General features: G+C 51.6%; 1 protein-coding gene and 1 long non-coding RNA gene across 2 annotated transcripts in view; one reads left to right on the forward strand and one right to left on the reverse strand.

Moving 5' to 3' along the window:
• Positions 1 to 26,979, forward strand: part of KIRREL3 (kirre like nephrin family adhesion molecule 3) — a 146,666-nt gene that overhangs the window by 31,875 nt on the left and 87,812 nt on the right. Inside the window, exon 3 of the mRNA XM_073807948.1 lies at positions 22,078 to 22,227. Coding sequence (XP_073664049.1) covers positions 22,078 to 22,227 — 150 coding nt within the window. The remainder of the gene's footprint in view (positions 1 to 22,077; positions 22,228 to 26,979) is intronic.
• Positions 22,305 to 26,928, reverse strand: LOC117313359 (uncharacterized). The gene is made up of 4 exons (XR_004527791.2): positions 26,418 to 26,928; positions 25,046 to 25,157; positions 24,550 to 24,762; positions 22,305 to 23,684 (listed from the first exon to the last, which is right to left on the reverse strand). It is a non-coding gene; the product is annotated as an uncharacterized lncRNA (long non-coding RNA).

Below are 26,979 nucleotides of genomic sequence, written 5' to 3' on the forward strand. Positions count from 1 at the left end.
ACCACAGACCCTGCCAGGCTCCTTTTCAGACTTCAGTTTCCCTCACACCCCTCTCCAATCCTCCGCAAGACCTAGAAATGTTACCTCCCGACTGTCTTTTGAATCCGTCCACCTCTGCCCATCTGACGGCCAGCGCCCTTACCCATCGCCAACGCCCCCTGACCAGGACTGCAGCTGTGCTCTCCTAACTGGTTCCTTGTGTCCATCAAGCTCAGCCCCTTCCCTCCCAGTTCTTCTTCCATCCTTTAGCCACAGCAATAGTTCAAAATGCAAATCTGAAAATGTCACTTTCCTCTTGAAAATATTTCAATAGCTTTCTATTGCCGGTAGGGAAAATACCTAAATGCTCGGCATGTTTTATAAGGCTCTCTGTGACCTAGTTCCTACCAACCCCTTTGGCCTCATGTTGCCCCCTTAATACTCTGTACTCCAGTCACATCAGCGTGCTTTTGGCTCCTCCAACAGGGCATATTCCCGCCTGCCATACAGCCTTTGTCTACACTGGTCCCCCTTCTTAGGATACTGGCCACGCTCGCCACACCCCATCCCCAAACCCTTCACATAGTGACCCCTGCTCAACTTTCAGATCTCAGCTGAAGTGTCACTTCTCCAGTGAGGCATCCTCAGACCCACCCCTCCCCAGTCTCGATCAAGTTTCTGTGTTACATGGTCTCATATTTCTTTCCTTCCAAGGGCTTAGCTCAGTCTGTACATAGAAGTGCATTTTGCAATTATTTAGCTCAGACCTGTTTCCCTTCCCAAGTCTGTAAGTTCTGCTTGGTCTCCATTATCTCCCAGGATAATATTTCATGGCATCATGTTTGCACAAAGTAGACAATGAAAGAAGAGCAAGGACAGTGAACTTCTCTGCCCCTGGGCAGTGGCTCCCAAGATGCTGGGACTGGGCAACTTGAGAATCACAGAGGAAACATTAGAAATCACCTGGAAAAGAGGAAGCCGAGACTCAGAACAGGGATGGGCTTGCCCAGAACAGCACAGCTGGCGAGCGGTACAGCGAAGGCTTGAACCCAGACTCCTGAGCCTAAGTCCACTCCCCTCCCAGGTCTTCCATTTTTATTTTAGGCATTCAAGCTTTGCTGCCTAGAGCTTATGTTTACTTTATAGGTAAAGAACTCTCATTTTCTTGGACCACTTCTGGGGGTGGGGGTGGACCATGTTTTGAAAGAGACAAGAAGCAAGGACCTCTGGAGAAAAGGAAGGGAAGTAGGTTTTTTTGATACAGGGGTATGTTTTGACATGAAACGTATTCCTATGAGCCCAGTACTGTGCCGGGTACAGGAGCTTCAGAGGCTGGATACAGCCTCCGTCCTCAGGAACTTCATCCTCCACTTGGAGAGATTAGACATATTTCATGTCAAGTTGATTTTGGGGTTGTTTTGGTTTTGTTTTTTCTCTTTAGCCTTGTGGTTAGTATGCTTAATGGTTAAGCACTGTGGCTTGGGAGACACAGAAATTTAGGTATCGTCAGGTTTAGAACCATATCTGCAGGTTTAGAACCATATCATCAGAGATTCTCAAGGCCAGAAGGGACCCAAGGTCATCTAGTCTACACCCTCTTCTGATGGCTCAATATCGCTGCCAAGTACCAATCCACGTAAATACTTTTGAGTACTGTGTTGCTGCGTGCTCATTCATTCACCAACCACGTATCAAGTGCTAACTCCATGCCCAGCACTGTGCTGGGCCCTTGGCATGTAAAGACACAGTCCCTGTCCCAAGGGTATCACAGCAATTACAACACAGCGTCCTAATGGCTGTAACCCGGTGTGTAAAGAGCTATGGGAGCAGAGAAGAGGAATCCAGTCAAACTGTAGGCCAGGTGAGCAGGGCCCAGGAAAGCCTCCTGGAGAAAGTGATACCTGAGCCCTGGGAACAAATTTTATTCTAAGAGGCTATTGTAATACCTGCACCCCAATGTTCACAGCAGCACTATTTACAATAGCCAGGACATGGAGGCAACCTAAGTGTCCATCGATAGATGAATGGATAAAGAAGATGTGGTTCATATATACAACGGGATATTACTCAGCCATAAAAAGGAATAATAATAACGCCACTTGCAGCAACATGATTCGACCTAGAGATTGTCGCACAGTGAAGTTAAGTCAGGCAAAGAAAGACAAATACCGTATGACATCACTTATAGGTAGAATCTAAAAAATGATACAAATGAACTTATGTACAAAACAGAAACAGACTCACGGACATAGAAAACAAACTGTGGTTTCCAAAGGGGAAGGGGGGGAGGGATAAGCTGGGAGATTGGGATTAACAAATACACTCCACTATATAAAATAGATAAACAACGAGGACCTACTGTATAGCATAGGGAATTCTACTTAATACTCTGTAATGGCCGATAAGGGAATAGAATCTAAAAAAAGAGCTCATATATGTATACGTATAACTGATCACTTTGCTGTACACCTGAAACTAGCGCAACATTGTAAATAACTATACTTTAGTAAAAACTTAAAAAAAAATAAGAGGTCATTGCAGCCTATGCTTGAATCCCTCCAAAGACAGGAAACTCACTGCCTACCAAGGCCATGGGCAGCTCCTCGGCCAGGCTCTTATAAAGGAGTTTCAAATAGAAAACACCCCTTCAACCCCGAGAGTCTACAGTTTTGTCATTCTGGCTGCACTGGGGACAATGGGACCGAGGGACAGGTAGCAGCCACTGGCCAAAATCCCGGGGTCTCACCCCACGCTACCTATGCCCTAAGTAGGCATCCTTTCCTCTCTCTGCCTCCCCTTGCCCATCCTCAGCCAGCCCCAGAGGCTGCATCACTGAATCCTGAGACCCTCCCTCCACCCTCCTCCCCAGGGAGGGACAGTCTGAATAAATGAGGGTGCCTAACGGCCTGCGGTACCATAAAGTTTTAGAGCTGTGTGCCGGAATGAGCAGGTTCAGGCCGAGATGAATTATCCAGACCTTTTATCAAAGGAGAGTCAATAAAAACCTGACTCAGAGTGGCCGTGTCACACCACCGAGCCCCGTGCTCTGGAAATAGTAATCGGCGGGTGCGTCTCCCCCCAGTCCATCTGCTTTCTTCCCTATACCTTTCCTTCTCCAAAGTATTCGTTTCCATGGTAACTGTGTTGTTACGGGTGTGGGAGGAGTTTAATGACATTCAGAAGTACCAGATCAAGTCCATTTATATAATGGTTTGAAATACACATAATGGCCTGTGGCATATAGGGCACGGTGACAGTTTCAGTAACTGCGTACAGACTGTGGGATAAATAGAGCCATGTGACACTCCCCCCAACCCCCAAATCAAACGTACCAGGAGTAACCACTATTCTTAGTACAAGAGCAGAACTTCTCAACCATTACTCAGGAAAGGGTCTCAAAACACAACACCGAGCTGTTCTCTCGTTGAGGAAGGATGCTGGCCAGACTGTGGGTCCTCTGCACCTGCCAAGGTTTGACCAAGTGTCAGGTGGGGCAGGTGCAGAGGAGAGGAAGTAGCAGCCGTCCTGCCCTGGGAGCCCCGGGCACCCGCCTTGGCCAGCCCGCGCTAGGACATGGGCTTCAGGTGCCTGTGCTTATGGTTCCTTTCTGTCTGATTCAGAAAAGACTCATCAGACACCCACTGTGTGCCTGGCGCTAAGGGTGATGTGGTGATGAAAAACACGTAGCTCGGGTTCCCCCAGAAGCAGACCCTAAGCACGGACTCATCCAGGAGGTGCCGACAGCGCCAGAAGGACGGTAGGGCATTGACAAGAGAAAGGGAAGGCGTCCAAAACAGAGGGTACCATCAGGTCCCTGAACGGGGGGCAGCTGGAGCCTCATCCCAGTGGGAGGCTCTGGGAGGTGCTGTGGAATCCATGCCTCACAGTCAGGCCACCCGAGGATCAGGCTTATCTACAGAGCACTCTTGCCAGTAACCGGCTGAGGACTGCTCGGGTCGGGGTGTTCGCTCCCTGGCACATCTGTCCTGCTCTTTGCAAGGACAGGGTGGCCTCTGCAGCTGAAGAGGAAGAGACCTCAGGAGAAGGGCAGCAGATGCTGGCAGCTGGGAGTCGGCCTGAGGGATACAGGTGGGGCACTGGCAGAGTCGGCTACAGCCCCCGGGGAATTTTGAGTCCAATGGGGAGACAGGCACATAATGAAATAACAGGAGGCAGAGTGGTGGGAGAGCTAGAACCATTGCAGGTGAGATGCTCTTGGAGCACAGAGGTGGCGGGAGCCATTTGTCTGACTGCAGTAAGACTGGAGGGACTTGGGGAGAGCGGCAGAAGGGAGGGGGCAGCTAGCCCGCAAAGCTGTGGGGCTAGAGAGGCACCTTCACACACATGTCGTTAGTCCTCATGACATCACAAAGTGGGTGGTGTTAGCTCCATTTTGAGGACAAAGCAAGTGAGGCTCAGAGAGATTAAGTCATCTACCAAAGGCACAGAGCTAAGATTCAAACCCTGGTCTTCCTACGCCTACTCTGCTTCGGGGAGCTTTGTGTATTTGAGGAGATGGGGATGGGGTAATTCCCTCCGTCACCGTCAAAGGCAGACGTGACCAGAGCCTGTTGTGTATCCGTGTAGATTTCTCCCCTTGGCCATGGACTGCCCACTCCCGTATCTCCCCTCATTGCACTGTCCATGGACCCACACTCAACCAGTCAGACAGCCCCTCTGATCCCGCCCCAGATGTAAGCAGGACTGACTGTACCTAATATTGAGTGAATTATCTGGAACTCACAGCCCTGCGGGTACAGGAAAGAGAAGAGGCAGCCTGAGGGGAGGGCTTCAGCTCTAACGGCCCCGCGAGCATGTCTGCTGCCTGTCGCCCTCCCAGCCCTGCTCCAAACTCCACTGCCTCAGGAAATACGGCGAGGAGGGATCACCGTACACGCATTTCCCTGGAGCAGCATATCTGTAGCAGGTTAATAGTTTTTCTGTGAAATAGAGTCTGCATAGTTAAATAAGGTGGGCAGAGGCTGGGTTAACCCTCATTAAAGAAGTCTCTCCTACTGAACCTCTCAGAGCCTTTACTATGCCAAAGGGCCTGGTGAACCCCCAAAAGGAGGATATGGTTCTCGGAGTTTCCCAAACTTACTTGACCACAAAACACTTTCCCTAGAGCACGTTTTAGGACTAGGATTTCTTGGAATCCACTTTGGGACAGAATGGTTTAAGGCCAGCTCTGCCACTGAGCTTTGTCAAGTAAGAATAAATGAAGCTGCCTCATGAGGACCAGTAAAACCACAGGGATGAAAACCCTTTACAAACTATAAAGGAAATGGTGCTACTGTTTATTCACATAAAGCAAACACACTGAGTTTCCCAGAGAACATTTCATTCGGAGTCCAAAAGAATAGTAATAATAATAATTAATAATGTTTTTTAAGTAATAAGTTCTGCTCCTGACTAGGCATGTGACCTTGACCTTGATCTCTCTTGACCTATGTTTTCTCATCTGCAAAATGGGTGTACTCGCGATGCCAGCCCTCTTTCCTCCGTGAATTTGTTGCAATGATAAAATACGCACAATGGTTGTACGGGTGCTTTGAGAAGGCATAAAGCACCATAAAATGCAAGGCATTATTATTAGTGTTCCAGGTTAATACCCTCAATTCAGTCCCACTTGTGCTCAGACCAAAACAGGAGACGTGTTGGGGGAGGGGATCGGCTAGTGGGAGACATAACAATGACTAATCATTTTCATCCATATTTGTGATGTTAGGAGCCTTGTATGAGCATGTCGCTGAGGGGAGAGAATGAATATTTCATGAGTGGGCACTAAATGTAGTATTAAGATGAGATGGACAGAAAGAGCCCCGCTTGCCTCCGCCTCCAGGTGCAGCTGGGAAGTCAGCACAGGTCCAGGCTCATGAGTGGCTCTGGGGAGCAGGGCACCCAGTCAGGAGGGAAGAGCACAGCCCTCAGCACAGATGGGGAGCCGTCCAGCTCGGACTGGCCAGGGGACTCCTGTCCGGGGAAGCAGGAGAGCCAGCGCCCAGTCCATATTCCAGGTGGGTAGCCTTGGGCAAGTGACTGTCACCAGCCTGGGCCTCCACTTCCACACTGTAAAATGGGGTGATAAGATCAGCCCTGCACAGCTGCAAGGTCTCAATCCAAGCTCGATTGTTTGGAAGACGGCTTTGCAATGCACTCAGGTGGGAAGTGTTATTATTCATGGATTCACTCGGCCACAGCCATTGAACACCTACCATGTGCCAACCACTGCCACTGTCACAAACACTGTTGGCACCATGTGCCAACCACTGCCACTGTCTAAACACTGCGTTCATCACTTTATACACGTCACCTGGTTTAATCATCACCACGATCCTGAGAGGTATCTGTTACTACTCCCATTTTCTACGTGAGGAAAGAAAACCTGGGAAAGATAAATAACTTGCCCAAAACCCTACAGCTAGTAAATGGCAGAGTCCGGGGTGGTATGAAGCCAAAACCCTTCATTCTACACCGACGGCCCATCTTTGTCTGGACTTCTGCAGAACTGGTAGGTACTCAGCCTCCACCCGCCAGCAATTCCCTATTCCATTCATGCCTTGTGCTCCCCCTACCTGCCTCGCCATCCCCTCTTGGCCCTCCAGGATACCCTCCCTTTGTTTTCCAACCCCTACTCCCTTTATCCAAGTCTCTTTTAAAAGGTCTGTCTCCCATACGGTGGTCACCCTGAGGTTCTAATTTCCGTCCCCATCCATCAAGACCTTTGCCTCCCAAGACCCTGGGCAGCCTGTATCTCTTATCTGGACCAGCCATCGAGTGGTGTAAAGATTGAACACCTCCCCCTTAAATGCCCTCAGAAGATGAAGCAAGGATAGATGGGGCCTTGCCAGGGATAAACCCAGCCAAGTCTTCCCCGCCTCCTGACGGATGCCTCTGGAGGAGGCTCCTGGCTCTCTCCATCCGCCCCACAGCATGAGGACTCCACCATCCCTGCAAATCGCTTCCCTATAGGGCATAACTTCCGTGTTATCTCGGCTCAGCCCTCCTCCAGAGATGAAGAGATTGTTTTAAACCTGCCACTCCACTACCTCTGCTTCTGGCTTCCAACGTCATTAAGTTTCATTATAACGAATAAACACCACAATGACATTTATAAGTTACCACTGAGCACAGAAGCACAAATATGAAGCAGATAAACTGGACGTGATCCAAATAATTACTGCAGGCAATACTGGGCTTAGTTTGAGCTGGCAGCCAGGTACCGAGTAATTTATTAGATTGCGTAAGGCAGTGTTGCACGTTGCGTTTTTCATTATTGTGTCTCTTCCCCTCTCCGCGGTCTAAATAGGTTAGAGGAGTTTAGACAGTGCACTGCTGAACAAAGACAGAATTTGCTCAAGCAGATGGAGGCTGGGAAGTGTCCAGGAACGGCTGCTTCCTGACCAGCACAGCACTTGCGAGAGAAGAGAGGGTTTCAGATGATCTCGATTCTGCCAGCCAAGGACAGTTCCCTCTACCCGGCACCCACTGGCCCAGATACAGAAAGAGGCCCAGTGGAGGGAATAAATGGAAGGACTGGATGGAGCCCCCAGGACACCAGGCCTGGTTCCTGCTGCTGGCTTCCTGCTGAGTTCCTATGTGTTCATCCAAAGACCCTCTCTACCAAAAGGCCCTCCAGAGCCCTGGGCAGCCCCGGGCAGCCGCAGGGCCCAGTCCCAGACCTCTCCTGCTACAAAGAAAGGGGAAGGAAGCAGTCTGCCAGCCAACTCTGAGAAACAAAGCAACGAGAGCTGGCTACCAGCTGCCACCTCCCTGCCAAACCCAAACTCATAAAGTTTGATTCAAGGGGTTACGATACCTCCTATTCAGAGTCCCTCCTGCCCCATATTCTCCAGGCTTAGTAAATTAGCCAATAAGCAGCAAGGACCTGTCGTTATTGTGCAGTTAAATGGTATTTGCCCAGTAAATCCTGAGTAGAGTACTAACGGTGATATACAGGAACTAATTACGGACAGGAATTCTCTCCCCAAGACACCAAGTGGTACCGGATATTGTTACATTTCGGGGAGGGGGCTTGAAAGCTGCTCTGTTCTCTCCAGTGAAGCCATGAGTAGCTCTCCTATCAGAGGAGTCGGCCCCTCCAGGGGCACTTCAGGTTGGAAACAGAGACGTCCTGGGAGAGCCTTCTCCCAGAAAGACTCCCATTCGCTGCCCCCAATCCCGTGCCCAGTAGAAGGCTGGGCACCACCTGGTCTTCCTTGGGTCACCTTTACAACAGAGAAGACGCTCCACGTCACAGCGGCTGTTTCAAAGGCCCGAAGCTCCAGCCCTGTAGGACATGGAAGTCATTCCTCACACGGCCCTGGATTGCGCTAAGAAAGCTATTTCAGGGGGTCGGCCTATGCAAAGGGCTTCTGAACAAGGATGCAGCAGGGTGGCCCATGCCTCTGCCTGGGTGTGAATGACTTTTGCCCTAAACTGTCGTTTATGGAGCTGATCTCAGGCCCAGGGGCTCCCCGGGAGGATCAGAGGTTTCTTGGCTGACTGTGGTCTGCAGGTGGGACAGGGCCTGTGACCAGCAGCGAGAAGCAGATGTCCCTTCAGCTTCCTGTGTGTTTTGGGAGCACAGCTGGGGGCAGCTGGAGGACACAGTAGCCAGCCTCTGCTTTCTGAAGAGGAAACCACACAGCTCAAACACTCTCAGGGCTTACCGGGGACTGTCTAGTAAACAAAGGCCCATAACTGGAGTCAGATGGTTCAGACACCAGCCCTCCAGTGCACATGGTGACCTTGGATGGGTTTCTTAACCTCTCTGAGCTTCCGTTTCCTAATCCGTAAAGTGGGATTGATTCTCTCAACCCCTCGGGATTACTGATGTGAAAATATCTTGCCTGCAATTGAGGCTACTGCTTCCAAGGAGTAGCCCATCCCACCCCATCCTTCTGCAACGCCTGGGCTCAGTGACCCAGCCTCAGCCTCCTGGAAAGGAAGACAAGCCCTCAGCCCATCTGGCACCCCCAGCAGCCTGCACACTCCCTCGCCTTCCTCTCAAGGTGCTTCCAGCACAAAATCTCTCCTTTACCAACATCTCCACTTCAAACAATCAAAACAAAGACAGGGCAGTAACTGCAAGTTAGTTTTATTTTGTTTCCTTTGCTGCTGCATTCTCAGGGTTGAAGCAGATAATCGGAGCCCTTCCCAGGGCCACTGTTAGGCGGTGACAGGAGAGGCCGTGTGACACAGAAGAGGGCTGGCATGGGGCATACACTTGCATTAGGACCTTGGCTGTCATCACTTTGAACCTCGACATTCAAGTGTCTACATCAGGACTGATGATAGAATCTTTTTGACAGGATGTCAGGGGAGTAGGTTAAGTAAAATAATGTAAGTGAAGAGCTTTGTGATGTATGAAGCATATACAAGAGTTAGTTGTGGTTAATATCCTAGAGCAGCCAGAAGACAAGACCCAGAATCCCAGGGCTGTGAGAAGAATCGCCTTTTTAATTAGACACATATATAGTCAGCTCTCAGGTATCTTTGGCAAATATCCCCATTCCTGGCACATGCTCTCACGAAGATGCTTAATGAAGTCCTCTGTTAACATTTCACAGCTTCTTATTTTTTTCTTATTTGCATGCAGCCCAAAGGGAATGAAAGTCCTTTAAAGGCAAAATCAGCTAAGATCTCCATCCCCTCCTGAAGAAAGTGTGAGCCATAAAGACAGCAAGCTGGGGAGGGTGAGTGGACGAGTACCAGGGGTGATGTTTTCCACCCAGCTGAGCAGGAGGCCAGAGGGAGCTTCATCGCTGGGTTTTTGTGGCTTTTCATAAGTATTAAAAATTCCCTGGGGCTCCCCTGGTGGCGCAGTGGTTGAGAGTCCGCCTGCCGATGCAGGGGACACGGGTTCGTGCCCTGGTCCGGGAAGATCCCACATGCCGCGGAGCGGCTGGGCCCGTGAGCCATGGCCGCTGAGCCTGCGCGTCCGGAGCCTGTGCTCCGCAATGGGAGAGGCCACAGCAGGGAGAGGCCCGCGTAATGAAAAAAAAAAAAAAAAAAAAAAATTCCCAGGATATCAAACACATCCATATTCAAACATGAATACCAAAATGCATTCCAACGTTGAAAATAAACGTCACTTAGGATTATTCATTATTTTGAAATGTCCATCATTTTGGATTATTCACACCTTCGCTCCTCTCCATTAACAAAGATCATGAAGAGTAGATTGTCAAATCTACAATGAGGTACCAACTCACATCAGTCAGAATGGCCATCCTTAAAAAGTCTACAGATAACAAAGGCTGGAGAGGGCGTGGAGAAAAGGGAACTCTCCTACACTGTTGGTGGGGACGTAAGTTGGTACAGCCACTGTGGAGAACAATACGGAGGTTCCTCAGAAAATTAAAAATAGAATTACCATATGATCCAGCAATCCCACTCCTGGGCACATATCTGGACAAAACTATAATGCAAAAAGATACATGCACCCCTATGTTCACAGCAGCACTATTCACAATAGTCAAGACATGGAAACAACCTAAGTGTCCATCCACAGAAGAATGTATAAAGAAGACATGGTATATATGCACAATGGAATACTAGTCAGCCATAAAAAAGGAACGAAATAATGCCATTTGCAGCAACATGGATGAAACCAGAGATTATCATACTAAGTGAAGGAAGTCAGAAAGATAAAGGCAAATACAATATGATATCACTTATCGTGGAATCTAAAATATGACACAAACGAACCTATCTACAAAGCAGCAACTGACTCATAGACATAGAGAATAGACTTGTGGTTGCCAAGGGCGAGGTGGGTGGCAGGGGGATTGGGGGAGGGATGGACTGGGATTTGGGGTTAGTAGATGCAAACTATTACGTATAGAATGGATGGACAAGAAGGTCCCACTGTACAGCACAGGGAACTATATACACTGTCCTGGGATAAACCGTAACGGAAAAGAATATAAAAAAGAATGTATATATGTGTGTAACTGAGTCACTTTGCTGTACAGCAGAAATGAACACAACATTGTAAATCAACTATACTTCAATTTAAAAAAACAAGAAGAGTGGATTGTATTTGGACTCTAAGAGGGCACAAATTCAGGACATTGCACTGAGATGATCTGCTTCCAATCAGGAAGGTCTTCAGCAGTCAAAAGAAGATTCTCCCATAAACACCAGGTCTGAGTTGTTGTCGCTAATGCAGTGTTTAGTGAGTGACCCAGAAGTAACCCGTGCTTCAAGGCCAGGCTGCCTCAGCCACAGTGTCCCCTGGATCCCCAGGCCTGCTTTGCACCTGTCAGTGGGACACAGCAATGTTACCCTTCCTGGAACACCTGGAGACCAGCAAAACTGCCCAGGTCCTTCTGATTCCGGGAACATTTAACAGAGGGACCTTGGGGTCCACTGCAGGGGCCCAAGGGGCCAGACTCTGTCCTTCCATCTCCACCCCAGTTCTGTCTCCAACCACGTTATACACTGAGGTTCCACACAAGATTCCATCAACAAAAGGGCATGTGCACTAAGAAAAGTGTGGGAGCTACTGACCTCATCCAGGATCTTCACTGTGCAGCTGAGAAAACGACGGGATGCTCAGAGACAGACAGCAGCTTGACCAAGGCCACACAGGGACAGAGCCAAGATGGGAAAGGATGCAGTCCCTCTGAGCCTGGGCTGTTTGCCTACAAAAGTGCTTCTCAGATGTGGACCAAAAACCACCTGGGAAGCTGTGAAAATCCAGATTCCTTGGTCCAGCTCAGACCCACCATCTTGAAATCTCTGGCTTGATGCCCAGGAAACTGTATTTTTAGCAAGTTCCCCAGGTGATTCTCATGCATACAGAAGTTTTAGAACAACCCGCAACTGGCAAGGCCTATACCAACATACAAATGATTTTTTTAAGATGTTTGTTTTTTAAAAAATGGTTTAGGGGTCTCCCTGGTGGTGCAGTGGTTAAGAATCCGCCTGCCAGTGCAGGGGACACGGGTTCGAGCCCTGGTCCGGGAAGATCCCACATGCCACGGAGCAACTAAGCCCGTGCGCCACAACTACTGAGCCTGCGCTCTAGAGGCCATGAGCTACACCTACTGAGTCCATGCTCCGCAACAAGAGAAACCACCACAATGAGAAGCCCATGCAATGCAATGAAGAGTAGCCCCCGCTCGCTGCAACTAGAGGAAGCCAGCGTGCAGCAACAAAGACCCAACACAGCCAAAAATAAATAAAAATAAAAATAAATTTTAAAAAGTGATTTAGGACATAGATATTCCCCAAATAGACCAAATGGTCTTAGGAGATTTGCTTTTACTTCCTTGTGCCTCAGTTTCATTCTTTTGGGCCTTAGCACCCACCCACACACACACAAAATAAGACTTTGGGTAAATCAGAACACAGAACATTAGGGTTGAAAGGGGGAACCTAAGGGATTGACTTCTAGTCTAAACCCTGCATTTACAGATGGGAGTTGAGTCTCAGAGATGGGAAGGGTCAGGCCCCAGAGCACACAGCTAAGAGGTGGCAGATGCAGCACCAAACTGGTACCTTCTGGGCCTGGGTGCTCACAGCTTCCTATGTCCGGACAGCATCTCTTATAAAAGGGAACAGGACTCGCTGGACTTCCTAGGGCAGGATCCGTGGCCCCGCCTCCAGCCGAAGCCGGTGGCTCCCAAGCTGCTGTGCTCTAAGAGGGCACCATAGGAGCTCTGTCTGCCTGTAACTGATGCCCGCAGCTACCTCTCGGGCTAATGACCATCACTGCTCTTCAGCCCCACTTTCTTTATTTCATGCTACTCCCTGAACCCAACAATGGTTCAGTGAGCACATATTCCAATCCCAAAGACACAAGAGCCCGAGACTCAGAGAAATAAGCGGGCTTAGCCTGGGCCCCTGACCAGCCAGCAGGAGGCCTGAGATGTCCTCCAGTGTCCTGGCCTTCAGAGGCTGCCCGAGTGTCTCCCATCTCTACCCTCCCCCATCGCCACCACCTAGGCGCACACTGCTCTGCCCTTCCCATCTCGGTCAGACTCCAGGACGACCGCAGGCAGGGATGGACGGGCTGCTTCACAGGCACCGACGCGCCAGTATTTCCAGCAGCCCATATCAGTGTCTTCTTGGCATCCAGAACTTGGCTAAATGGATGGGGGGCCACCTCTCCCAGCCACTAATGAACTCAGGGCAGGCTCGGGCTGGGGCTACAGGCTGAAAATCAGGAGGCGAAGGATTTATAGTGCCTTTGGAGTCACCCTGCCTCGGCCAGCCCCATTGTTTTTCATTAGAGCCCCACGCTGTCCAGGATAACCTTGGCAGACTGCGTGTCCTAGGGAGAGCCGTGTGAGGTTGGGAGAATCCCAGGCTGCCCGGCTGCCCCAGCTCAGGCAAGGAACGAGGTGGGAGAACGTGCCCACCGTACTTCTGCCCCTCATCCAGCCCGGGGAAGAGTAGTCACTCTCTCCCGTGTAAGCCCCAATAAAAATTCAGCACAATTTTTGGAACGTTCATGATATTGGCAAGCTTCCCCTCACCCGTGTTTCAGAGTCAAGGCTACCAACAGCTGCAAATGGCAATGCTGGGGTTGAAAGTGCGTCCCAGCCTCTCTCCCAGCAGAGGTCCAGGAGAAACAGACAACGGAGAGAAGGCTTGTCTTCCACCCCTGCCTATTCTTCTGGCTTCTCTGTATTTCCAATCCTGGTCCAAAGGAAGGAGATTGACCTCTTTCCATCCCAACAGGGCTCTAAGCCTGTGCAGACCTTGACAGGAGTTAGACGTGCCACCCGAGGCAGTTGCCCCCTATACTCCCAGCCTGGAGCAACCGTGTCCCTCTTAGCCACATCAACACCTGTAACTTTCCAGATTTGCAGATGAGTTCTCAGGTCAACACCCAATGAGAGGACACGTAGCGAAAACCCTTCTCCCACTGCCTGAGCCATAGTGATGCTCAGTAAGTGTGAGTGAATCCCACCTCCTTCCACCAGACACAAGGATCCAACTCCAACCAGGACATCTTCTCTCTTCTCCTGAGTGATTCCGGGCCCCTCTCCACAAACATATTTACAACTGAGCTCACTGCCCTCCCCCAAACCTGCTTCTTCCCCTGAGACAGCAGTGGTTCCAGCAGTCACCCATTCACCCCGTTCTGCAGGCCAGGGAGAGGGGGGCCTTTAGCCCTCTATCCTCCTCGTCCCACATTAAGTGGTATCAACTCTACCTCCGTCGGTTCCTAAATCCATTTCCTTCTTTCCACGGCTGCCGCTTCAGCCTGAGCCCTTAGGAGCAAAACCCTCCTCCTCAGTCTTCCTGCCTTCAGTTTATCCTTCCTCATCCACCCTTCTCACTGTGGCCACTGTGATCATTCTCAAACTCAGGCCTGAGCCTGTGGGTCAAAACCAGTAATGGGGGCTTCCCTGGTGGTGCAGTGGTTGAGAGTCCGCCTGCCGATGCAGAGGACACAGGTTCGTGCTCCGGTCCGGGAAGATCCCACATGCCACAGAGCGGCTGGGCCCATGAGCCATGGCCACTGAGCCTGCGTGTCCGGAGCCTGTGCTCTGCAATGGGAGAGGCCACAACAGTGAGAGGCCCGCGTACCGCAAAAAAAAAAAAAAAGAGTAATGATTTCTCATTAGTGCAAACTTCTTACTGTGCATCCCAGGGCCTACGCAGCTGGACCTACCACGTTCTCTCGATACACATCCTACATGCACAGAGGCCACGCGCCCATCACACCAGGCTCGCAGTGAGAGGGCATGCAGGACCCTGTGCGCTTTCCTCACAGCGTCCTGTTCATTCTCACAGACAACCCAGCAAGCATGATTACCATCCTATGGGGAAACTGAGGTTCAGAGTAACTAAGAAATTTGCCCAGGGTCGCACAGCTGTAACAGCACAGCCAGAGATCACGCCTGGACCGTGTGACGGCCGTGCTTTTATTCCCTGAACGCGTTCTGACCTCCTCGCTTTCCTTACACCGTCCCCATCCCAGGGAACGTTTCCTCCTTGCCCTCATCTTGCTTACCCTTCCAGGCCATTTCCAAAGCCAGCCCTTCGGCAACTCCTTTCCCCATTCTCCCAGAAGGAAAAATCTTTCTTCCTTGGGACTTTCTTTTTTTATTATTATTATATAAGTTTCAGGGGAACACATAGTGATTCACAATTTTTTTATTATTATTAGTTTATTTATTTATTTATTTTTGGCTGCACTGGGTCTTCGTTGCTGTGCACAGGCTCTCTCTAGTTGCGGCGAGTGGGCGCTACTCTTCATTCCGTTTCGTGGGCTTATTGCAGTGGCTTCTCTTATTGCGAAGCATGGACTCTAGGCGTGCAGGTCTCAGTAGTTGTAGCACATGGGCTCAGTAGTGTGGCTCGCAGGCCCTAGAGCGCAGGCTCAGTAGTTGTGACGCATGGGGCTTAGATGCTCCGAGGCATGTGGGATCTTCCTGGACCAGGGCTCGAACCCGTGTCCCCTGCCTTGGCAGGCAGATTCTTAACCACTGCGCCACCAGGGAAGCCCTAGTGAGCCACAATTTTTAAAGGTTATACTCCATTTATAATTATTAAAGAATGTTGACTCTGTCCTCTGTGTTGTAGAGTACATCCCTGCAGCTTACTTACCTTATCCACAGTAGTTCGCACCTCTTAATCCCCTCCCCCTCTCTTGCCCCTCCCCCCTTTGCTCTCCCTACTGGTAACCAATAGTTTGTTCTCTGTATCTGTGAGTCTGTTTCCAGTCTGTGATATTCTTAGGACTTTATACCTCACTTGCGGCACCTTTTATTTTAGTTCCCTGTGCACATATTTGTCGCCTCCAGACACTAAGCTCCTTGTGCAAAATACATCAGTCCCTCCTCTGCATCCCCACACCTGGCCAGGGGTCTTGGAGATTGATGGGGTGGGACCTGCCCCTATGTGTGTGGCCAACAGCACATCCCTGGTACCATTACACCCCGTAATGATCAGTCTTATTATTAGTCAGGGAGCTAGGACATAACCCCATAACCCCCAATTCCGCTCCCCTGAGTAGGTCACAACAGGGCATTCCAGAAATTCCCCAAAACGCATTGTCCTGCATTAAGAGCTGGCCCTGTGCTGAGCCACAGGATAGCAGCAGAAGTCAAGACTTGGGCCGCCAGGCACGGTCTGAGCCACCTGCCCTGGTCCTTTCCCACCTGCCGGGCACTGCTGGTGTCAGCTGAGCGCTGGGCTGGCTCCTGCCTCCCCTCCCTTCCACCCATCTGTTCGCTTCTTGGACCCTGTGCAGCTTCCCTTAATCTCATAAGAGGCAATTTGCGTGCTCCGGGCTGGGAAAAACCTGGCAACAAATAATCCCCGGTACAAGTATTCTTAAGCCTTCCCCAATTGGTCACTAATAGCAGAACAGACGGTGACATTTGCACCTTTTCTGCATGGTTGACCAGGTAGCTCTGGGAGGCTGAAACCAGTAAAGGCAGGGCTGCAGGAGGCTCAGATGCTCACCGCTCTCACCTGCGTGACTCATGGGAAGAAGCAGATTCTAATCGGTCCAACTTCAGATTTGCAAAGCCTCCTTTCCCATCCCTGGGACCCCTCGTGGCTCCGGTTTTAATAGTCCTGGGCTCAGGGAAGACTCACGAATAGTGATGAAAATTAGAACAAACCTTTATGAAACACCTTGTGTGTGCCCAGATCATTTACACACGTGGCCCCTCAGCCTCACGGCAGCTTTGCAAAGTAGGTGTGTCACCCCCATTTTATAAATGGGGAAACTAAGGCTTAGAGTGGGTGAGGAATGTGCCCCACATCATACTGCTAGTGACAGGGCTGGAGTTCCTTCCCAGGCCCACCTGGTTCTGTGTTTTTTCCACTGTCCAGGACCCAGACCCTGGCAGGTGACCCGTTAGGCACTCAAAGTGGGTCCCTGAGGTTACCCGTCACTCACACCTTTGCTTGTAGTTTCCCTGCCACAGAAGGACATCTTTCTTCCATCACATCCCCATACCCTGATTCCTCCTCCAGGAAGCCCCTCTGTTTCTTCTCCCCACCCCTACGCTTGCGGCAGGCCTTTCTTAAAGCCCCAAAGAACTTTACGTGACCCCTTGAGGAGACCCATCACCTTCTCCCTCACAGTCTAGCAACTTGGGTCAAGTGCAGCCATGCACAGACTCTCAGTAAGTGTCGCTGAATGTCCTGGGAGTTGCAGCAAGCAGGACTTCAGCCGGGCTGCCCCCGCATTCAGGAACAGGGGTGGCAGTGACGCCCCCCAGGGCATCACAGGAGTCCTCACTCCACCTGCCCCTGGACCCCAGGGCATCCTCGGGGCATCACTCAGCCTCTCCCTCCTTGCCGTTCCCTCCCCGCTGAAGGAGCAAGTGAGGCTGTGCACTGGGCTCCACAGAAGCCAGGCAAGCTTACCAGGTGGTCCTGACATTCCTGTCCAGGTCTGGCTGGGATTAACGCTAAGGGCAGTGGTCGCCTCCCCTCCACCTGCTACTGGAGCAAAGGCCTGGCCAAAGTGCCCAGAGAGACGGGAGGAAGAGGGTGAGCACACTCCACACCATCTCCCAAGGGGGGTGCAGGGGATATGGGGACATCAGCACCCCTGCTCCCCGCATCAGGCTTCAGTGCAGAGTTTGCCCCGAGGCTGTCTCTCCTGTTACACTAACTAACCCCACAGCCCTTGCTCTCTGCACTAGTGCCTGCGGACCCCACAGAGAGCTGCCTCTCATACCAGCATGGGACCACCTGACCACCAGATCAGTGACTGGGGAGAGGCACAGACTCAGATACCTGTAGGTGTGGCCACAGACTTACGACACTGCAGTACCAGAACGTGTCCCCAGAAGACCTGGGGTTGACAATTATCGGAGGAAGGGATGGGTGAGCGCCATGGTCCCTCTGAGCCTGGCAGGGAGGACCCCGGCCACCTTGGGTGTGGCTCACTGGGCCCTCTTTCTGCCTGTTCCACACACACACACACACACACACACACACACACGCACACACAGGCACAGCCAGAGTCAGGCCGCAGCACCACGAGCTCCTGGAACCATAAAGCCTTAAAGATTGTCCAGACCACAGTCCCTTCCAGGGGTCTCTACAGTGACCCTGACAGCAGAGGGAGGCCTTGGCCTTCTCAGCCTACGTTTTAGTCCCAGAAAAAATTCCACCACGCCCCCCCGCAGAATTCTAAACCAGAGGCTTTCAAAGATTCTGAAAGAATAAGAAGAGTTTGTTCAAGCAAAAGTTTAAGTGGTTGACAAGGAACAGAAGCAGAAAAGGTCTGGCTGGAGAAGGGGTGAGGCCTACAAGTCAATTCATTCAGCCCCCCCCCCCCCACACACACACACACACGTGCATACACCATGGCAGCCAGGCCCCCGGAGCGCGGCTGTAAAGGCATCGCTCAGGGTAATCTGGCCCTTATAACCTCAGCCAGCAAAGTGCCTCTTCCCTCCCCAGGAAGTAACTGGGAATTGCGGGGGGACCTCAGATCGGAGGCCAGGGGTGTGTGAGCTCATAGAGCCTCACGGGGTCTTCAGCGTTTTAAATGTTTTCCTGGAAGACGGTGGGGACCTCCCCAAGCCCGATGGTGATGGTTCACTCCATGCCAAGGTGTGCTGCGGGTCCCCAGAAGAAGACTGAGGCGAGGGGCTAGGCGGTCAGGGGCGGCCCCTTCGGAGAGCCTGGTGGGCTGAAGGAGGCGAGGCAGGGAGCCGGGGGTGGGGCGCTTTGGAGAACAGTCTAGAGAAGTCAGAGAGAGGCGCTGAGCAGAAAGCAGCGGGCAGGGAGCAGCCGGCAGCAGGACAGGTTTGAAGAGAATCTACGCAAGATACTGCCCAGGAGGTTATAGAAAAGGATCATTTGCCTTTCACCTCTCTAGACTGGAAAGCAGGAAGTGAGGGAACCGGTGAGGAGATTCTCTGGACAAGAGCCTGCCCCCGTGGTGGCACGCCGCATCCCCAAGGGCTCCTGAGCCCAAAGAGGAGGCCTCAGGGCCTGTCCCACTGGGCCATCCCTCCACCTCCTCTCCATCCTCTTGCACTGCAGCCTTCATCTCCTCTAGAAGTGACACCTGACTTAGGTTCTGCTTGAGAAAAGCACCTCATGGACTCGAAAGAGAAAAGTGTTTAGTGGCTCGTATTTAATGCACAGAAGTTAACAGTATGCTGGGGACTTCCCTGGCCGTCCAGTGGTTAGGACTCCATGCTTCCACTGCCGGGGGTACGGGATCAATCCCTGTCGGGGAGCTGAGATTCCGCATGCCGCCAGGTGCACTCACTACGCCCGCCCCCCACATAATTTGCCAACCATGTCCTCTGGGGCAGCTTTATGAGACTATCCAGTGAGCCTGTGTCCCTCCAGAAACATTCTTTCCATAGAAAAGCCGAGGGGATGCAAACGAACACAATGTGAAAGCCGAGAAGTCTCTCTGAAGCCTGCTAGGCTGCGTCGGGAGACTAGTCCCCTCGAGGCCGGCTCCTACCTCCCTGCCCCCCAGGCTCCCTTCCATCGGCCCCCACCCCAACTCCTGGCTCTGAGGCAGCCTCCAGGGTGAAATAGTGACCACTTAGTGTCCACCTGCACGCCTGCTTCTGACAACCTCTCCTCCCAGCCCCTCCAGAGCCCGGTTTCCATGGTGACAGCCCCTCTTCTCCCTGGGACACTGCCACACCCGTCACCCTTGGGCTCCTCACCCTCGCCCCAGCCCGCACCTTGGTCTGGGGATGCTTCCTGCACTCCAGCTCTCCGGGTACCCTCACCGACACCAAGAGGAAGCGGGACTGCGGTGGGGTGGCGGGGAGACCAGCCCAGTTCCCACCGCAGGCCTCCCTATTCAGGGGCATTCTGGGGGCTCAGGCTCCACTGCTGAGAGCCAGCTTATCCCAGCCCCCGGCTCTCAGCTGACAACCCGATGCTTCTCTCCGATCACACAATCTTCCGCAGCTACTGCTGCTGTCTTGACACTGTCCTTGCAAGGAAGATGCTGAGACAGAAGAATGCGCTGTGAAATCATCATTAGAGCCTGGAGAAGGAGGCTGGGAGAGGACCGGTCTCCCGCTCACTCATCCTCTCTGCATCCCAGCGTCTCCCGCTCCTCTTCCTCCTCCTGTTCTCCCTCTGCCTTCTCTCCATCTCTCTCTTCCTCTCCACTCCTGCTCTCCTGCTCTCCTCACTCCCCTCCCTCTCTCGCTCCTTCTCTGGTCTCTCCCTCCCTTTCTCCTCTCATCTCTTCCCTCCTTCTCTCTCTTGTTTTGGTGCCAGAAACAGTCTAATTACAACAGGGAACTTGAAGAGACAGAAAGGAAGAAAAAAAAAAATCCCACCCCACCACACATAGCTGATGATAATGTCCTATGAAATCTAATTTATAAAGCTCAAATCAGAATCAAAAGTGTTACTCTCACAATTCAGGGCCGATTTGATTTTTAATGAGATCCCTCAGAGACCCAGCCAAGATCTCATCAGGTTGAAAACTCAGCTACCTTCCCGCCTGCCACAAACTCTCCAGTGTGGACCTCTGTCTCTCCTCCACTGCCACCCCCGGTGCCCCTCGGAGGCACACGCCAGGGGCTCCCTTCTTAGGACCGTCTGCTGCTGAGAGCTTGGCCCTAACCGTGGTCGAAGCCTGGGGCTCTGTGTCCCCAAGTTGGACAGCAGCCAGTGTCCAGGACCTCTGTGGCCACCTCTGACTCTCTCCAGGTGGAGGGGCAGCCTGCCCACCAGGTCCTGTGTATCTGCATCTGCAGAGCAGGGGGTAGGAAAGAATACAGGCTTAGACGTCATGAGCCCCAGGTCAAACCCCACTCATTAGCTGTGTGACCTTGGGCAGGTCACTTTCCCTCTCTGGTCTGGGTGTCTTTACTATAAAATGGGACTAGTCCTGCTCTGAAGTGTAACTACATGGGTACAGGAGGGACAGCATGGGAAGCCCAGATGGTACTGTGGGCCGGGAGCTCAGTGGATGTCAATGTCCCATGTCGTGTTGTCCATTCAGCTGTGGCCTCCCAGGGAACGTGGGTCACATCACCCCCCTTCTTCAGCAATCCCTCCAGGATGAGACATAGGGACCTGCATGCAGTAGATGAGAACATGGTCCTTAGAGCCAGAGAGTCTTGGATTCACTGCCCTGGTCCTGTCACTAGATGCTCCCTGGACAATTTAGTTAACCTCTAAGGCTCAGTGTGCTGAGTGCCTGTGAAAAGGGGTTAATAAGGCTCCACACAAGTGTTGCGGGGATGTGACGGCCACAGAGAAGGCCCACAGGGCACGTGGTGAGTCACTAACAGGCGCAGCTCCTGTTACTAATTTTTTACCTCCTTGGGCCTCATTTCCTCATCTGAAAAATGGGGATAAAAATAGTACCTGCCTCATAGGTTGTTAGGAGGATGAAAATATTAACAGGCTAATATTTGTAAATCTTGGAACAAAGGCTGGCATATTGTACCCAATGTGGGTGTCTCTGTTTAATAAAATATGAACTGCCTACCTTAGATGGTTCAGGGAGGTGTGTATGGGCAGGTGTGGGTTCACACTGATGATTTGCTCCCAGTGACAGAGAGGCTGGCGCAGGGTCTGCTGCAGAAAAGAAAGAGACAGGAGACGATTACCTGCTCACTCAACCCCACCATCCCTCACACTACACCACCCCTCATCCCGCCAAATTTGGCCCTAGTCCCATCCTGGGAATCACTAAAACTATGATATTATTGGTATTTCTTGGATTCTCAGGTTTAACCAAAGCACACCACGCCCTACGCCTGTTGCCCTCTTGAAGCACACCCCGCCCCCCCAGAGTGCTTCCAACTGGCGGTCTGTCTCCTGCCTCTGCCCCCTTGTGGAAGTAGGCACCAGGAAGTGGCGTTAAGGGGGAATAACACGTGCCAAGTGCAGTAGCACATGGCCCGTTTTGGGGGCTGGAGGATGGCTGGACCACAGCGTGAGTGTGCTGGGGATTGATGGGCAGGGAGCCTGCAGCCGGGGCCAGCTCCTACAAGCAGGGGATGGAGCTGGGGGCAGTGAAGAAGCCACAGCTGGGCCCCAGGCAGGTAGGGAGGTGCTCTGGGGGTCCTTGTCCCCCAGGGCAGCCTGGGCTCTGCTTCCATAGCTCGAGGGGAAGCCCTTCCGGCAAGTAACTGACCGTTGCATTCGTTTCCTTCCTAGGTCAAGTGTACTCCTTCAGCCAGCAGCCCCAGGACCAGGCTGTGGTATCGGGGCAGCCGGTGACACTGCTGTGCGCCATCCCTGAATACGATGGCTTCGTTCTGTGGATCAAAGACGGCTTGGCTCTGGGCGTGGGCAGGGACCTCTCAAGTGAGTATCCCCAGACCTCCCCAGGAAGGCCTAGAACCCGCCCCTGCCCTACCCACCCACCCACCCCCTCCTAGGGAACCCCATCTTCAGAGGCATTTGGGGATTAAATCTCAGCTTTCATTGCAGATCCCACGGGCAGAGGCAGGCAAGGCAGGCCCTGGGTCCAGGATGCATGGGACTTTGCGGGCCCCTCTGACTCCTGGGGATGAATTATGAGTAAACCCTCAATTCGGGCGGTCAGTCCTAAACTTAACACAGTGTTGCCCTGGAGGGTCCATTCCAAAGTCAAACATGATTCACATAAAGTCAGTTTTCCAGAAGTAAAGTGTTCCTTTTCCTTGGTCCAACATGTGTTCCCCACTTAAGTCACAAGTTAAGTGTTGTTCTTCCCTCCTTCCAACCATTAAAGGGAGCCAAGTAGATGGAAAACGCGAAGAAACCTGGTTGGGTTTAGGGGTCATCATGTGATGGGGAGAAAAGAAAACCAGTGTTTAAAATAAATTCCAAGCCTCGTTCAGCCCACCACCCAGGCTGGTATTCAGCAAAGATGCGCTGGTGGGCTCCCATGGTTGTTGATGGCTGACGTCTGTGCTGCCTGGTTGGTGCCCACGCCCCATCACCTGTTAACTATTGTAAATGTCAACGCTTAAGCCCACACAGACGTTTTTCCAATCCATCCTCTCCTCTGGGAGAAAAAAGAATGAAATCATCCTCCTGGTCACTCACCCATCAGCCATTATTATTCTCCCCTGAGGAGGGTAGGCATGTGGTTGTTTGCTAGCTTAGCATAAACTGTAAAATGCAGAACGAGGAATGTGGGTATCCCTGCGGTTGGGGAGTGTCTGGGGGTGGAGAAGGAGAGAAGAATATGTGTTCAACTGAGAAGTAGCTTGGCCTCTCTCATGGTGTTCAGCTGCAGGAAAATAAAAATCGAAGTGCACTCAGGAACATGATGGTTGGGAAGTTAATATTTTAAAATGTGAGTTATGTCTTGCCAAAAATGTGTATTGAAACATTATAGCAATGGTCAATAGTATCACAGGGTTTGAGTGCTGCAGCCCAGCTGAGCATGGATAAAATACACAATCACATCTCCAAAATATACTGTGCTGCCCTAAAATTTAAGTATTGTGGGAACCAGCCAATTTCAGGGACTCTGAACCCCCTTACCGCAGAGGAACTGGGGGAATAATACGATCTTCCCAAACCGAGTCCTTCACGCTCCACGAGGCTCTGAGCTGGCCCAGCACTGCTGCTGGTTAAGGAAGCTCTCTGGGTTCCCGGTCAGTGGTTTTCAGCTTCCATCAGGGACTGGGGGCTTGTTGGGTCGGTGAAGAGGAAGCCCCAGGTCACCATGGATGGTTCATAGAAGGGTCATCGCTGCATGGATAACTGACCCTCTGGCATCCACTTCCATGAATGTCTTTCTGGGATCCAGCATTGGGTCCTTCTAAGTGCTGGAAGGCAATGGGATCTGATGAACTGGGATCCTTTTCCTCTCCAACTTGACTCCATTGATAGAAAGAAGGTCAGCCCTCTCCTTGCAGAGCCAATAAACTCAAACTCTTGGTAACGTGTTTTCTCTGTATTTGATCACTTGTCCCAAAATAGCATCATGACAATAATGACAAACGTATGCTCAATAAACACTGTTTGCTTGCCTGATAAGAAAGTGGGTGTAATAGATCTCAGTTCAGTTCAGGAAGTATTTGCCGAGCACCTAACACCGTGGGGGAACTGGGGCCCGTGTTACGGGGTTTCAGCCTGCTTCAGCTCTGCCGGCTTCTATTTTAAATGTGTGGCCCCATCCAGTCTACCAGAAACGATGCCTTAACTGAAGGCCTCACTACCTTTCTGGTCACCAAAGCTGGAAAAAACAGTCGAAGGAAGTGATTTACAAATACACTCCCTCATACTGATGGAACATTTTTCTTCTAAGAAGCTCAAATATTTCTCAGACATTATCTCATAAATCTACAATCATCCACGGGTAGAAAAAGAAGGCTTTTCCCCTTTATTTGGCAGGTAAATAAAATCACAGCTGAGAAAGAAATTGATTCAAACAAATACCCAATCCCAATGCATGGGACCCTGGCTCCTAACCCCAAAAGTCCTTATACCCTCCTCAAAACAGGGACCTCTCTGGCTACCCTACGTCATTGTTATGTTCATTTAAACTAGCATTTATAGACTACTTACTGAATGCCAGGTACTTTACATAGATTATCCTATCTGATCTTCACCATAACTCTGTGAGATACGAGCATTGTCTCCACTTTACTGACAAGGAAATGGAAAGGCAGAGGAGTTAAAGTAACTCACCCAAGACAACAGAGCTAGGCAGCGATAGAGCTGACGTTGGAACCCAGGCAATTTGTCTGTAGAACCCAGACTTCCAATAACCTTGCCTCCCCTGGGAGTAGCGAGAGAGTATTGATGCTGTGGAAGGAGCTAGAACTTCCTCAGAATCTGTGCTTCTGGGCCTGTGCTTTGCGAAGATACTGCCGTCTTTGGGATAGCATCACGGCTGGCTGCCTAATTATGCAAATACAAACAAACCCATCACTGATGTTTTCAGCAGCTTATGAGAGCGGAAGCCTGCTGTTGACGGCTTGCAAGTCAACAAAAACACAAGCTCCGGCCAAGATGCCTGCAGCAGACCAGGGGCTAATCACAGGACAGTGGGATCCAGAGGCTGGGCTGGAGCGCCTGGGGCAGTGAGCCAGCTACGTTGAGCACAGCCGCAGCAGGGTGAGAGCTGGACTAGGACCCACTTCCAGCCCCTCACCCGGCCCCAGGGAGAGCCAACTTAACTTACCCGGGCTCCTTCCCAAAGCCCAGCAGAGGGCAGGCAGGGCAGGCAGGGGGGTGGCCAGGCTCTTGCGGGTACAGCTGACAGCCTTGTAGCATCTCCAGCCAGGCCTGAACAGCTGTGGAGGGCAAGACCACTTGATGGCATGACGGGGACAATGCTAGTCGTGAAAACGTGAGCCTGAAAGGCTCAACCGCACAGGAGGCACCCCAAAAGCATACTGGGGAGTCTGGTGGAGGATCACAGCTACCTCCACTGACCAGAAATGGGTGCTGCTTAACAGCCCACCCCCAGGGAGCCCTGCCCCACCTCTGGAAGACCCTTAGGTTATGGGGGGTAAAAGGGGCCTAAGAGCACCAACACTTCATCCAGGGTAGAAATCTCCTCTGCAGTATTCCTGACAGGCAATCATCCCATGTATGCTTGAATACAGCCAGTGATGGGGACCTCACTACCACCTCTGGCAGCCCAGATCTTTGTTGGACACCAGTAAATTGTTAACAATATTCTAAAGTATTTCCCCACGTTCATTCTGACCCTTGGTCCTAATGCCGTCCTTGGGAGCTACATGAACACATCTAACCCCCACTAAGAGACTTGGAAATATTTGAAGAGAGCTATGGCACGTCTCTCTGTCTCTGCTTCTGTCTCGTAAGCACTAGTCTTCTCTTTAAAAGGCCAAATGTGGGCTTCCCTGGTGGTGCAGTGGTTGAGAGTCCGCCTGCCAATGCAGGGGACACGGGTTCGTGCCCCGGTCCGGGAGGATCCCACATGCCGCGGAGCGGCTGGGCCCGTGAGCCATGGCCACTGAGCCTGCGAGTCCGGAGCCTGTGCTCCGCAACGGGAGGGGCCACAACAGAGAGAGGCCCGCGTACCGCAAAAAAAAAAAAAAAAAAAAAAAGGCCGAATGTGCCCAATTCCCTCCTCCTATGGCACGTTTCTGAGAACTCACTCTGCCCTAGCGAAAGCCCTTCAGAAAGAGGAGCAGTTTGGGGCTGCTGGAGGCTGGATGGGCCTCTGAGGGGAAGAAGGACCCTGTAAGGCACTGGTGGGGGGAAAGCAGAGCTCTGGGAAGAGGACTGATGGAAAACAGGTCCTGCTGGGAGAAACTAAGGAGGTCGAGGGTCCAAGACCCGGGAGAGAAAGGCTCTGCCCGTCCCAGCAGCCACGACTCACGTTGACATTTACATTCAACCCGCAGAGCGTCAGGAAAGCCACTTAAGGATTTATCATTCTCAAGCTTTTATTTCTCTGTTATTCATTGCCCATGGTGTAAGAGGCCCCAAACTTTTAAGTATCCCGAGTGCCTCCTAAGTGTTTAATCAGGCCCTGGGGTTCAGGGGGTCGTAGTAGGAATGACCAGAAAAGAGCCACTTACAGTTCCAAGTGACCAGAGGTTCCTGGGAACTGGTGGGTGGGCCTCGGTTTCTACTTCCTGTCCATCCTGAAACTAAAGTTTTCCCCAAAATGACTCCTGATCCTTTCCAAGTTTTTTTTTCCTTCTTCTCTCTCCTGACTCTGTCTTCTCGGTTTCTACATCTCAGCCTGGGTCTCTGTCTCTCTGTGTGTCTCCTTATTAGGCTGCATGTCTGCTTTGCAAACCACAATACCCAGCCCCCTGCTTTCCAGGGTGACAGCCCGCTGTGTCTGTCCACATTTAGCATCCCTATCTCTACTGTCTCCTTCCCACTCAATAATAGCTTCCCCAGCATTCCTAAACTTAAAACCTACAGTACCCTTGTACACACACACACACACACACACACACACACACACGCTGCCCCAGCCCCCTGGGGAAACTCTCTTTTGTGCTCCTTATACTGAGGTCAGGGCCCTGTGCAGTCACCTCCTGCTCTGCCAGCCCCTAGGACCAGCCCCGGCTCGGGTGTCTCCCCCGTCCCCCGCTGTGCTTGTCTGTCATGCCTGGCTCTCCACCCCCG

Source organism: Tursiops truncatus, chromosome 8 (assembly GCF_011762595.2).
Source record: "Tursiops truncatus isolate mTurTru1 chromosome 8, mTurTru1.mat.Y, whole genome shotgun sequence".
Lineage (NCBI taxonomy): Eukaryota > Metazoa > Chordata > Mammalia > Artiodactyla > Delphinidae > Tursiops > Tursiops truncatus.